This window comes from Ilyonectria robusta, assembly GCF_021365365.1.
Source record: "Ilyonectria robusta strain PMI_751 chromosome Unknown BGZ61scaffold_8, whole genome shotgun sequence".
NCBI classification, from domain to species: Eukaryota; Fungi; Ascomycota; class Sordariomycetes; order Hypocreales; family Nectriaceae; genus Ilyonectria; species Ilyonectria robusta.
In genome coordinates, this window is record NW_025764442.1 from 1,078,423 (window position 1) to 1,090,306 (window position 11,884).

Here is an 11,884-nt window from a genome sequence, read left to right on the forward strand (position 1 = left end):
AGGGAGGTTCTGTAAAGTCCTGGAAGAGGAGAACAGAGGGATGATAGTCTATTAGATTGGAAGACTCGGTATCTTGAAGTGGATGTGGATGAGGAGGTGATGATGTGAGATATCAGGCCTCCATAGAGGACGACACCTGGGGTATTAATAAGAGAGTTCGACAAGGCCGGCTTAAGCATCATATTGAGATGCCAAGACAGGGCCACGAACTGGGAACGTGCCCGGAAAGACTCCGCGATGGAAGGCATCCAACGGCCCGAGTCTCATCGAGCGGCCGCGATCCCAACGATTCCCTGTCTGGCGCATGGCTGTGTGAGCTATGCTGCGCGGCCCAATAGCATCGGCGGCAAAGAGAGTATCTGGCGCTCTACCCGCAGCCCCCGTCGCCGAGCAGCCCGGTCACGAGTGGGGATCTGCGTCAGACGACGCCCGGTCTGATATCATCGGAAAGCATCTCAGGCCGCCCGTCACTCCCTAGAGCGATCTTGATTGAGGCGGCGGTAGTACGGAACGCTGGGCGAGAGGTTGTGAGGCGGAAAGGCCCCGGCCGAGCGTCTGTGGCGGCGCTATCCGAGGGAAGCCGACGATGGCCGCGCGCTGCCACCACGGCTTTGTCCACCATCTCCAGCGGCAGACCCTATGGCGGACTGCGGAACTGTAAGCAATCTGGGGAAATCGGAAAACCGCTGCAGAGGCGGGATTGGCGCCCGCTGAAGACCGAGAGTGCCATGCCTTTGCAGGCGGAAGCCGAGTTGCCCACTGGGGCGACTATCAAAGGCAATATCTATCATGGTCCCCCGTCACCCCGGCGGACAACCCATAATCACACACACTTAACTCTTCAAGGAAACAACTCTTGTCGACGGGAGAGCTTCAATTGAAACAAATCTCTTCTTTGGCCCATCGATCATAAGACAAACCCCCTCTTTGCCCTCGACACTCCTTTTATCGTGCTTCAATCCAAAATCGCCACCAGGGGCCCCAATCTCATCATGACTTGTGTAGCCTTGAGCAAGCATGACATCAACATCCTCGAGAAGATCAAAGACCCTGAGTCAAATCCCCTCACGGGAATCGTTCTCGACTCTTCATTGCCTCGCGACCCAAACATCACAGACCCTGGTGTGTATGAGAGGGTAGTTCAAAAAGAGCGAGAAATTATCCGGACAATCCAGAAGATCGAGGCTCAGCTCATGAGGCCTGGGCCTGACCAAGGCAAGGATCTTGCCATAGATGGATATAAAAAGTGTCTCTCTGCCATCGAAGACATCATTTCTCAGCACCCCGACTATGCCAGCGCGAGAAATAATAGAGTCCAAATATTCAGGAGGCTCTATGGAGACGCCGTGCTCCTCTCCGAAACCCCAGACAATCCAATGCCGTTGATTGAGAATCTGGATGCGGCAGAAAAGAAACAAATAGCGGTAACGGCACTCACGGACATGGAGACCTCGGTTAAACTCCTCTCACCGCCATCGTTGGCCAGTCCCATCTCTCCCCAAGTCGCTCGGACGTTGTCCATGGCACACACGCAGAGGGCTGCCGTGTATCTGAAGACGGCCAAGTTGTTATTACATCGCTCGTTGGACGTGGATGACAGCCTGCCAGAATCAAAGTGGGAGAAGTTGGACTTTGAGGAGGCCGCATCAAGAGACCTCGCCCTTGGTGGTCGGTATGGTAACCCAATTGCGAAGGGGCTCGCTGTCAGTGTCAATCCCACGGCGAAGCTATGTGGGCAGATCGTTCGTGAGGCGATGAAGAAGGAGTACGGCCCATCGTTTGGCGAATAAATGGATAGTGTACGGTTGCGTAGAGAAGGATTACCGGACGCAGTGCCGGCAAAGCAAGGCAATGATCGGAAATCAATTACTTGTTCGATCGATGTATATGTCGGCATTGGACGGCAGGACATCTAGGCTACGAGGATTTGGAGGATAGACCAACACGGCTAGAGACACCAAAATATCAGCTATTTTTTCAGGGTTTTCAATTCGCCCGCGAGGTTTCCAATCGACATACCGTAGGCCGGCCTGGATCGTCTGATCAGTGGTCCTTCCCTTGTCCTTCTCCTCGCGGTTGATTCTCGTGACAGCCGCCGAGAGACCAATCAGGACCCCAAATATGGGGTCTGCGACGCGGGAAATAATGTACGTAGGAGCGGCAGGCATCTTGTTGGAAGTCTCAAAAGACTTGCAGGAATAGACTTAAACTGGTGTGCTTTGGGTGGTGACCGAACATCCAAAGTGCCAATACGCTGCCAGAGTTGTCGATGGGTCACGATGAGCTCCGAGACGGCCCTCTCGAGGTCGTCGTGCACGGGCCAACATCGCCAACTAGCGTACCACGTGACCACACGCATGCGACTCGCTTGCCCCAAATTGCCAACCCACAAACCCCAAATTTTGCACCAAATTCCCGATCACGGTTCACGACGACGCAAACTTCACTCAGTACATTCCGACAACAACCGCCGGACAAGATGAAGTTCCTCAAGGTCGGCCGAGTCGCCATCATCACTCGCGGCAGATACGCCGGAAAGAAGGTACGACGCTTGCGACATCCCTGACCTCCTCGAGCTGCGCGCCTCCGGACAATATAGTGTTGGCGGATTTGTGTGTGTGTGTCGTCCAAAGGGACGGGAGATGGGAGGACGATTTTGCTTGACACCGGTTGTTCAAGGACACAAAGCTGACTCGAATTGCTCTCCAGGTTGTCATCATCCAGCCCGTTGACAACGGCAACAAGCCTCATCCCTTCGGCCACGCCCTGGTCGCCGGTATTGAGCGCTACCCCTCTAAGATCACCCGCCGCATGTCCAAGACTCGCCAGGAGAAGCGATCCAAGATCAAGCCCTTCATCAAGGTCGTCAACTACAACCACTTGATGCCCACTCGCTACACCCTGGAGCTCGAGGGCCTCAAGGGCACCATCTCCAACGACACCTTCAAGGAGGTGTCTCAGCGCGAGGACGCCAAGAAGACTGTCAAGAAGGTGCTCGAGGACCGATACACCAGCGGCAAGAACCGATGGTTCTTCACCCCTCTCAGTACGTTTTCCCCCGTCATTGAGCTCCGGAGCTGGACTGCTCCAGAATTGGTCTTTGTGGACTTGGACTAACCGCTTTGCACAGAGTTTTAAAAAATCGTTTCTCCATCACGGTTAGGGAGTTGGCGGGATGTAAAGAGCATCGATTGGCATTAAGGAACCCCGGTTTATGGGAATCAATATGAACGTTTCTTACAAAAATCCGATTCCTCACCGCGTGACTGTTGGTGACAGAAAGTCGACGCGAACCGGACTGGTCGTCCCCAGCAAAAGGACAGGGGTGGATTTGCTTTGCGGGTGTTTCTCCAGCGGTCGGAAGATAGACCTTGGGGGCTTATGACACAATGTCTACTCACTCCAATGCAAATTTCATGAATGAATCCTAAATGTATTCATGTGACACACGCTGGGTTGTTCGTTGTTTTGCCCATTTCGTTTCTACATGTCTATGGCCAAACGCCTTCTAAAGTACACCATCAGATTAGACCATCGTGATGCAGGTCCTTGCATGCACCCCGGACCTTCGCGCACTGCGAACCAGCTCTTATGGCTTTACAGTCGTTATCCTCCATCCTTCCGTCAAGCAGAATGCCTCAAAGTCTCCAATCCATCAGAAAGTGCGGCTAGTCAACGTAAAATATGCACGCAAACAAGCGGTCCAAGGTTTTGATAAAGAAAAAGAACGTCCCTAGATCCCCGTTCGCCTAGTAGAGACAACGCCTCGGGGGCGTATCTGAAGTCATTCAGATTTCATCGATGCCGCAGTATTTAAGGGCTATGAATTCTGCGAGTCTTTGTTAATTCCGAATCGATTGGCAACTTCGTTGTGGATTTTGGAGGGGTCATACTCGGGAGCGTAGCTGGGAGCCAGTCCACCAAACAGGGTGAAGATCAGGAACGCAGTAGCGACAATAATAGTCAGCTTGCGAAGAACGGGCTTGCGAGCACCGAACTCAGCCCACTGTCGGTTGGCATCCATAATGTGGCCCTTCAGCTGCTCGTAGCCGAGCTTGTAGTAGACCATGCCACCAAGAGCAATGGAGTAACCGAAGAACTGGAGGGGGGTGACCTGGGTGCCCCAAATGGCCATAGAGGCCGCAACCAGCATGATATCCTTGAGGACACCGCAAAGGGTCAGGACAACAGCGGAGGTCTTGCCAATCTGTAGGGTTCCATTAGTTCTCTGGATTCCGTGGTTTTAACCTGGGATGGGGGAGTTGACGTACAAGGAAGACAACGGAGACGTTGAGCATGAAGGCACAGAGACCGTTGAGGAAGAAAGTGATCAGACCGACGTTGTAGACCTCCGCCATGGAGCATCGGGGAACCTCCCAGATGAGGGCAACGACACCGTTCATGACAGCGCAGATGGGCGCGAAGTAGTACAGAGAGACCAGGGGGTCCATCTTGTAGTCAGCGGAGCTCAGGAGACGCTGGACCATGGTGAGTCGCAGAGCCTCGAAGACCACTCCACCAATCTGGTACAAGACGCCAATTACGACGAAATGGATTTCTCCAATCGAGGCAATGATGACACCGACGACAATAGCTGAGACATTGAGGAACTGCTTCAGGTTGGGCTGCGTAACACCCAGGGCCCAGCCGGAGATGAGGACAGCAACGGGTGTGGTGGCCTTGAGCATCTGGATAAAAGCGACCGAGAGGTAGAGGTAGGTCAGGTTTCCGCAGATCAAACTCAAGCTGAAGAAGACACCGATGGGAACGATGGCGCGCAGGTAGACACGACCAGTCATCTTAACCGTCTTTCGGCCATCAAGGAGGGTGGTGCATCGAGCCATGATCTGGGTGACAATCGTCGCAAAGGTCAAGTGGTAGGTCGTCAGAATGACCGGGTAGCCTGTATTGGGGTCAGCAAGGAACGGTGAATTCGGGGATCGGGCGATGGAGCGTACGGAAGTTGAGGGTATCGAGAAGCCATTTGTTGAACAGAATAACGGAAGAACTGAAACCAATCCAGCAACTGCAGAAAGCTCGTTAGTTGGGCGCCCGTCGCGAGGTCGCTGTCAGGATGCACTCACATCACGTAGAGGGACGGGTGAATGCCAGAGTAACCCTTGGGCTTCTGGAGGCCGGGGTTGACCGTAGGGAGAACGGGCGTGGTGGCTCGCGGCGTCTCGCCGGAGATGCGGATTTTTTCGTCACCGGACATGGCGATTGCTGGTTGAGTTGGAGAGGTGAGGGTGGAAGGTGGAAACGATTATGGTCGTGATAAGAAGATCTGAAGACAGATTTTAGACGCGCAAACGAGCGGACGGACAGCCGAGTCCTAGCAGGGGGGAGCGAAAAAGAGCGAGGGGTGCCGAAATATGCAATTGGCGGGGCCTTGGTGAGACTTCGTCCCAAGAAAGGAAAAGAACGATCTTGCGAGCAAAAAGCTTAGCTGGTCGGTTTGCAAGGGCAAGAGTCGATGTGAAGAGAAACAAAAGAGCAAGACAGCTGTCCCTGGTTCTGGAAGAGGGAGAAGAAGGAAGTGAAGAAGAGTGAAAAGGGATGATCTCGGGGACAGGGTGAGGAGCGGCAATTAAAAAAAAAGGGTTTTCTTTGGAAATTAGGCCACGGCGTGGAGGGGACAACCATCGCACTTCCAGACCAACTCAGCTGCATCCCAGGGAGAGGCGGCGAGGGAGCGCGAACACACACGTTCCGAGCCTCGCCATTACGAACAATCGACTGGCGCAGGTACAGGTACCAACGCCCCCTGGGTCCTGGGGCTGTGGACACGAGCCGCTGGACGCGCGTGCAGGGGGTCGCCGACGGGGGGTATGGCGGGAGGACCAAGGGGGAAAGGCTGAAGAGGCCAGGTAGATAGTATGTATTGGTACTGACTACTGGCCCAGGTCAACCGTGTCCAGATTATTCCTGAGTCGATTCAGGGGAATCCATGCACAGGATCCAAGCCTGGCGAATCAATCCACCCACGTTTGGAGATCGCCCTTTCGGCCGTCACCAGATAAGGAGAGTTACCATGGTATGCATCTCACGCCGCGCCGTGGCTGCCAGTCCCCGTTTTGTATAGTACATGCACTGTACCTCATGCCTCCAGCTGGGTGAGAACTTGAGTGCGTCCCACTCAGCATAACTGGGCACCGGGCTTGTCAGATCGGGGGGAATGTGGTGGCTTTGTCGCTACTGGAACCCCTTTTTATGGGATCTACCCAGGCTAGAAGCGTCGAAACCAAGCAAGGCGCCGCTCGGTCCCACCGATCTGTTGTGCCGATAGGGAATGCGAGCGTGCCCGTACTCTCTCTCTACCCGTCCCTTGCGGGCGGCCGTGGCACCTTGGATGGACGTCTCCCACAGCCATGGAAGAGCTCGTGTTTGTGGAGATGCCAGCGTGTGCGTGTTACAATCTGCGTAGCACGATTGCAAGTACAGTACGAAGGCGGCACGGCTACGGACTGGGCTGAAGCTTGTTGGACCAGCCTCGTAAAAGCGGCCCGACCGAGCGTGAATCTTTTTGCATTTCTGGGGCTCTCCCGTCCATCTATCGGGGCGGCGCCAGGGTCAGGGTCGTGTTGCGCTATGTTGGTAGGCAGTGAGGTCAAGCGCAGCCATCAACGTTGCTTTGCCACGAGTCGTATCCATCGCACGCGTTAAAGTACCTTTCCAGAGAAGGACAAGCGCAGCTTGAATCGACCGAATCGATAGTCTGCTATCGTATTGTAGGTGGAAGCGAGGTCGAGCCTGGGCCGACCGCCGACCGCCGCAGTCTCGTGTTGGCTGGGAGGTCCAAGATGCTACTTCGGCTACAACCTGTCCAGAAATCTCAGATCCAAACATGGTTCATCTCCCTCCGCAAAAGTTAGGCCATGGCGACGCTCCTCCCGCTGCCACTGCCGTTCCCCGTCCCGATGTCCGAGCCAGATTTGGCTTCCGCCTGGGCATGGCATGGAATACACACCGACAAGCCAGGCGCCATCTCGTCCCATCTGCCCCGATATCCGGGGTGAGGCATCTATCTATTCCCACGCCGGGTTTATGCACACCGTAGGCCCGGTGTCAAAGTACCAGTACTTCAGGGGAGGCCGACCCTTTCTCCATCTCGCCCACTCTGGTCGGGACCTCCCTGAGCCCAGATGGAGGAGCCTACGCCAGAACGTCCATACCTGGAGCATGAGACACCGTGAGACAAGGCTGTGTTCGTTAGAGGTAAATGTCGAATTCCTCTTGCGACTAGACCACCCCCTGGCACCGCATGCTCAGAGCGGCATCGTGTCCTCATGGCCACGAGCGCCGAGCCCCAACCCCATGAGGCCCACGAAGCCTTGCCACGCCGGCACGCCCTACCACATGCTTTCGATGCTGATGCTTGCACGTCCACGGAAAGATGATCTTTGATCTGCATCCGCGTTTCAGACCTGAAGCATTTGCGGTCTGCTAAACAAGCGGTGGAGCTTGGGTTGCTTCAAGATGATGAAGCCCAATTGATCCCTCCCAATGCCCCTGCATCTCTGACGTCTCTCGGATGGTGCTGACGAAGCTTCTATGTATTCAATCTCGGACGGATTGCTACAGCTGTGGTCGAGTGGATTTCCGGAGCGATGAGCCGCAGCAACGAAGGCTGCAATCACCAATTCATTACGAAGTAATGCTGCCTGGCACCAGGGAGGCTGGCAACTAGAGGGATGCCAATAAAGGGAGGCCGGTGAGGGCAAACTTGGGCTGACTGTTCCAAATTCCCTAATGTATGGCGTTCAATGGTGTTGCCCCAATGCGTGGTGGCGTAACCAGTTTGGGGGCACCAAGTTGGGACTTCAGAAAAAAAAAAGCTTACCACGCCAAGCTCATTCTGACTGCTCCCCACCCACACATCTGAGGACCCCTGCCCAGGTTGTTCAGGGCACGAGTAGCAGTGATTGTCACCGGCTCCTATTTTCTGGCTGACCACCCAGAGGCGGCGTGCAAGATGACCGTCAGCGGGTCGGGGACACGATCGTCCGTCCAGGGCGCTTGTAGGAGGACAGTCTGGCCTCTGTTTGGTTTGGTGCTCCATGCGTGCGAGTCTCCAGTTGACGACGTTGAACACGGGTGCAACCGTTGGAACACACATCAGCCTCAAGCAACTCGCCCGAGCTCCAACACCAACAAGGCAGTTCTTAACAGTATCCTCTAACCGTGGACCACCAAGCTACGGCCCGGCTAATATCGCATTGTGGCGAGTCAACGGGTCATGTCTGAGGAACGTGGCCAAAACAGGACGTTGGGATCGCTGTCCGCCTCAGACGACTTTGCCTGGGCTTGCTCGTATCAACGCAGCATCTGCCAAAAACGAGGTGTAGCTCATTAGCCGTGCCAGAGTTGGAATTGGGCCTCATCTTAGGAAATTACGGCAAAGCTCTCAGTGGAGGCCGAGTGGCCATCAACCCGGTCCGTCGCGCAGCCTCTTGAGAGCTGAAGAGCCGCTATCGAGCGGCTGAACAACATCTTCAATTTAAGAAAGTGCCTGATAAGCCGTCAGCAACGCATGCATCGAGCCGGATTGGTTCCTGGTCGGTAATTGTCTTGGCTTTCCATGGGTTTTGGAGGGGCACAATTGCGGCGTCAACATCAAGGTGATGGACACACAGTAACGAAAGCCCTGGTTATCGAAGAACAGGCCCGCCGCTAGGGGGCCTAGAGCGCGCAGGGCGAAGAAAGCCACCCAGGCGCTAAAACAGCCAAGCTTCCGCCCGTGGCTCAGTGCCAGTTATGTGCTAGCGCCCCAGTGTTCAGGCACTGGGAAGCTATGGGTAGCCCCTCGAGAACTTGCTCTGCCAGCCCGCCAGCCCACCTCAGGTACCTATCCTGGAGCCCCGGCCACTCGCTGGCAGTTCTCCGGGGCGGGACAGGGCATCCAGCGCTCGGACAGACTGCGGATGGGGAGGTGCTGGAGGGGCGGGACGCCGCGAAGGGGGGTAAATCCCCACCAAACGGGGCCAACCACTCTGTGTGTTGCGTACTCTCTCGCCGTCCGGCTGTCGCAGCGGCCCAGGTGCAGGGCGGGATCTGATGAAAGGAGGTACTTTCGTACCTGTTAGATTGCCTGGACGACACAAGGTATCACCGTTGCCCACCGCCCGCCCGCCATCCGGAGCCAGTGCGAAAACCCCTGAAGTCGGAGGGGTGGGCGGCGTCGAGACGGGCGGCTTCTGGGCGCTTTGGGTGGGATAGAGCAGCAAACCAAGCAAACCAACCTAAACCAAGTGGGTGGGGCGGTCTCGCAACCCCCTGGTGGCTCCAAAATAATTTTAACCCCACCATCCATCACCGTCTCCTTTTCCCGCCAGCCTCCCGGAAGCACCAGCGACCGAAACAATATCTACAGCAACCATCGGACGCTGATCTACTCGCTGTCTACTCGCCGTCTTGTAAAGCTTCACCTTTCTTTATTACATGCTCTCTCGCTCGACTCCTCGGCGACTGCGCGTTCTCCCGCTTACACCTTTCTCAGATCCTTTCCCAGAAGCTCTCTAGCAACTCCCCCACCATGGCCGACGTGTGAGTTGCCCCGTCACCTTTCCTGTCCTCGCTCGACCGTCAATGTCGCCGAGAAAAGGAAAAAAACACATCTGGTGTTGCCTGTGGCATTTGCTGACCATGCTCCCCGAATCAGAAACGTTGATGTCCTCGTCATTGGCATGGGACCTACTGGTCTCGGTGCTGCCAAGCGACTGAACCATATTGTAGGCGCTCACCGCCAGCTCCCAACTGCGGTCAGGACACGACTAACCACCTCTCCAGGACGGTCCTTCTTGGCTCATTGTCGACTCCTCTGACAAGGCCGGTGGTCTTGCCAGCACTGATGTCACCCCCGAGGGTTTCGTAAGTTATCATTCCGTCTGCTCGCTCCATTGTCGTCGCAGCCAAGCTAATTGTCCGTCTTCCAGCTCTACGATGTCGGCGGTCACGTCATCTTCTCCCACTACAAGTACTTCGACGACGTTATCGAGGAGGCTCTCCCCAAGGAGGAGGACTGGTACACCCACCAGCGTATCTCCTACGTTCGCTACAAGGGTCTCTGGGTTCCCTACCCCTTCCAGAACAACATCTCCATGCTCCCCAAAGATGACCAGGTCAAGTGCATTGACGGTCTCATTGACTCTGCCCTCGAGTGCCGTGTTGCCAACACCAAGCCCAAGAACTTCGACGAGTGGATTCTGCGTATGACCGGTGAGGGTGTTGCCAACATCTTCATGCGTCCTTACAACTACAAGGTCTGGGCTGTTCCCACCACCAAGGTAAATCCACGGCTCCTTCCAAAACAAGTGCCCAAAACCAGCAGCTAACTAGTCTCTCTAGATGCAATGCCAGTGGCTCGGTGAGCGTGTCGCTGCTCCCGATGTCAAGACCGTCACCAAGAACGTCATCCTGAACAAGGTTGCCGGTAACTGGGGTCCCAACGCCACCTTCAAGTTCCCTGCCCGTGATGGAACTGGTGGTATCTGGATCGCCGTTGCCGACACCCTCCCCAAGGAGAAGAAGCGCTTCGGCAAGAGCGGTGAGGTCACCAAGATTGATGCTGAGAAGAAGATTGTCTCCTTCGCCGACGGCACCACCGTTGGATACAACAAGCTCATCAACACCATGGCTGTTGACCACCTCGCCGAGAAGATGGGCAACCAGGAGCTCATGACCCTCACCAAGGGCCTCTTCTACTCCACCACCCACGTTATTGGTGTCGGTATCCGTGGTCAGCGCCCCGAGCGCATCGGTGACAAGTGCTGGGTAAGCCAAAAATATCGATTCCTCGACCCGAGGAAACCCTGCTAATTATATGCCTAGTTGTACTTCCCTGAGGACAACTGTAACTTCTACCGAGCCACCATCTTCTCCAACTACTCCCCCTTCAACCAGCCCCAGGACGATGTTAAGCTGCCTACCCTCTACCTGGCCAACGGTGAGAAGGCTGCCTCTGACGAGCCCAAGGAGGGTCCTTACTGGTCCATCATGCTGGAGATCTCCCAGTCTGAGATGAAGCCCGTCGATGTTGAGAACATCCTCAAGGACAGCATCCAGGGTCTCATCAACACTGAGATGATCCTCCCGGAGGACGAGATCATCTCCACCTACCACCGTGCTTTCGACCACGGCTACCCCACTCCTACCCTGGAGCGTGAAGGTGTCCTCAAGCAGGTCCTGCCCAAGCTCCTGGACATGGACATCTACTCCCGTGGCCGATTCGGCAGCTGGCGATACGAGGTCGGCAACCAGGACCACTCGTTCATGCTCGGAGTGGAGGCTGTCGATGCCATCCACAACGGTGCTGTCGAGCTTACCCTGAACTACCCCGATTTCGTCAACAGCCGCCAGAACACCGAGAGGCGTCTGATGCAGAACTTCGTCTTCCCCGCCCCTCAAGGACTCCCCAACCACACCAAGTAAGTGGGAGGCGAGACAAGGAGCGAAAAAACGAGTAGGCAATCTAGTGTTACGGAATACTTTGCTAGAGGTTATGTGTATGAGCGGTACATGGGAAACAGATATGCTGTTGGCACGTGACGCGTTAGGATCTGGAAATTAAATGTTGCCCAAAGAGGACGGGTCATGATAGAGGATAGAGCCGGGTCCCCTCTCTTAAGATTAGATGAATGAACGGGTTCTCCTACCACACATATAAAACTGTGTCGGGAATAATGTCATCATCAGATCCATCAACATGTCATTTGTCCATAACCTGGTTCGTTTTCGTCGTTTCATGTGGTGCTGATGAATCGGATAAGGATTAAGTATCGCGGTGAAGGGTCCGATAAGATAAGGTAATTATCGTATCGGGAATATGTTCGACCGACCTTCCATTCTGGGGGGCCACCTTGTTTATGACCCCTGCCTCCACTTACAT

At 55.2% G+C, this 11,884-nt stretch overlaps 6 protein-coding genes across 6 annotated transcripts; 4 read left to right on the top strand and 2 right to left on the bottom strand.

Annotated features, from left to right (window-relative positions):
* Window positions 1–892: 892 nt before the first annotated feature.
* On the top strand, window positions 893–2,030 carry BGZ61DRAFT_223294 (uncharacterized protein). Its single transcript, XM_046238126.1, has one exon. The coding sequence runs from the start codon at window positions 993–995 to the stop codon at window positions 1,788–1,790; it is 798 nt and encodes a 265-aa protein (XP_046105453.1). The 5' UTR covers window positions 893–992; the 3' UTR covers window positions 1,791–2,030.
* On the bottom strand, window positions 1,918–2,168 carry BGZ61DRAFT_531732 (uncharacterized protein; the record flags this gene model as incomplete). The annotated part of the gene is made up of 2 exons (XM_046253762.1): window positions 1,918–1,948; window positions 2,020–2,168. 2 exons carry the CDS (start codon window positions 2,166–2,168, stop codon window positions 1,918–1,920), a joined length of 180 nt encoding a protein of 59 aa, XP_046105454.1.
* A 311-nt stretch (window positions 2,169–2,479) lies between these two features.
* BGZ61DRAFT_493385 (ribosomal L27e protein family-domain-containing protein) lies at window positions 2,480–3,117 on the top strand (the record flags this gene model as incomplete). The annotated part of the gene is made up of 3 exons (XM_046250644.1): window positions 2,480–2,542; window positions 2,710–3,046; window positions 3,092–3,117. The coding sequence occupies 3 exons, from the start codon at window positions 2,480–2,482 to the stop codon at window positions 3,115–3,117; spliced, it is 426 nt and encodes a 141-aa protein (XP_046105455.1).
* Window positions 3,118–3,335: 218 nt separating this feature from the next.
* BGZ61DRAFT_576182 (triose-phosphate transporter family-domain-containing protein) lies at window positions 3,336–5,215 on the bottom strand (the record flags this gene model as incomplete). Its single annotated transcript, XM_046256217.1, has 4 exons — window positions 3,336–4,207; window positions 4,272–4,903; window positions 4,959–5,026; window positions 5,085–5,215. The coding sequence occupies 4 exons, from the start codon at window positions 5,213–5,215 to the stop codon at window positions 3,821–3,823; spliced, it is 1,218 nt and encodes a 405-aa protein (XP_046105456.1). The 3' UTR covers window positions 3,336–3,820.
* Window positions 5,216–6,732: 1,517 nt separating this feature from the next.
* BGZ61DRAFT_223455 (uncharacterized protein) lies at window positions 6,733–7,577 on the top strand. Its single transcript, XM_046238127.1, has one exon. The coding sequence runs from the start codon at window positions 6,955–6,957 to the stop codon at window positions 7,402–7,404; it is 450 nt and encodes a 149-aa protein (XP_046105457.1). The 5' UTR covers window positions 6,733–6,954; the 3' UTR covers window positions 7,405–7,577.
* A 1,760-nt stretch (window positions 7,578–9,337) lies between these two features.
* Window positions 9,338–11,718, top strand: BGZ61DRAFT_418848 (uncharacterized protein). The gene is made up of 6 exons (XM_046243448.1): window positions 9,338–9,543; window positions 9,659–9,728; window positions 9,787–9,867; window positions 9,933–10,283; window positions 10,345–10,770; window positions 10,828–11,718. Exons 1-6 carry the CDS (start codon window positions 9,533–9,535, stop codon window positions 11,425–11,427), a joined length of 1,539 nt encoding a protein of 512 aa, XP_046105458.1. The 5' UTR covers window positions 9,338–9,532; the 3' UTR covers window positions 11,428–11,718.
* The last annotated feature ends 166 nt before the right edge of the window (window positions 11,719–11,884 follow it).

Bases quoted from the DNA above. Each gene is read 5' to 3' on its own strand.
- BGZ61DRAFT_223294 (XM_046238126.1), top strand. From the start codon at position 993: ATGACTTGTGTAGCCTTGAGCAAGCATGACATCAACATCCTCGAGAAG.
- BGZ61DRAFT_223455 (XM_046238127.1), top strand. From the start codon at position 6,955: ATGGAATACACACCGACAAGCCAGGCGCCATCTCGTCCCATCTGCCCC.
- BGZ61DRAFT_418848 (XM_046243448.1), top strand. The intron at 9,868-9,932 runs GTAAGTTATCAT...TCCGTCTTCCAG, and splicing joins ATGTCACCCCCGAGGGTTTC to CTCTACGATGTCGGCGGTCA. The intron at 10,771-10,827 runs GTAAGCCAAAAA...TTATATGCCTAG, and splicing joins GCATCGGTGACAAGTGCTGG to TTGTACTTCCCTGAGGACAA.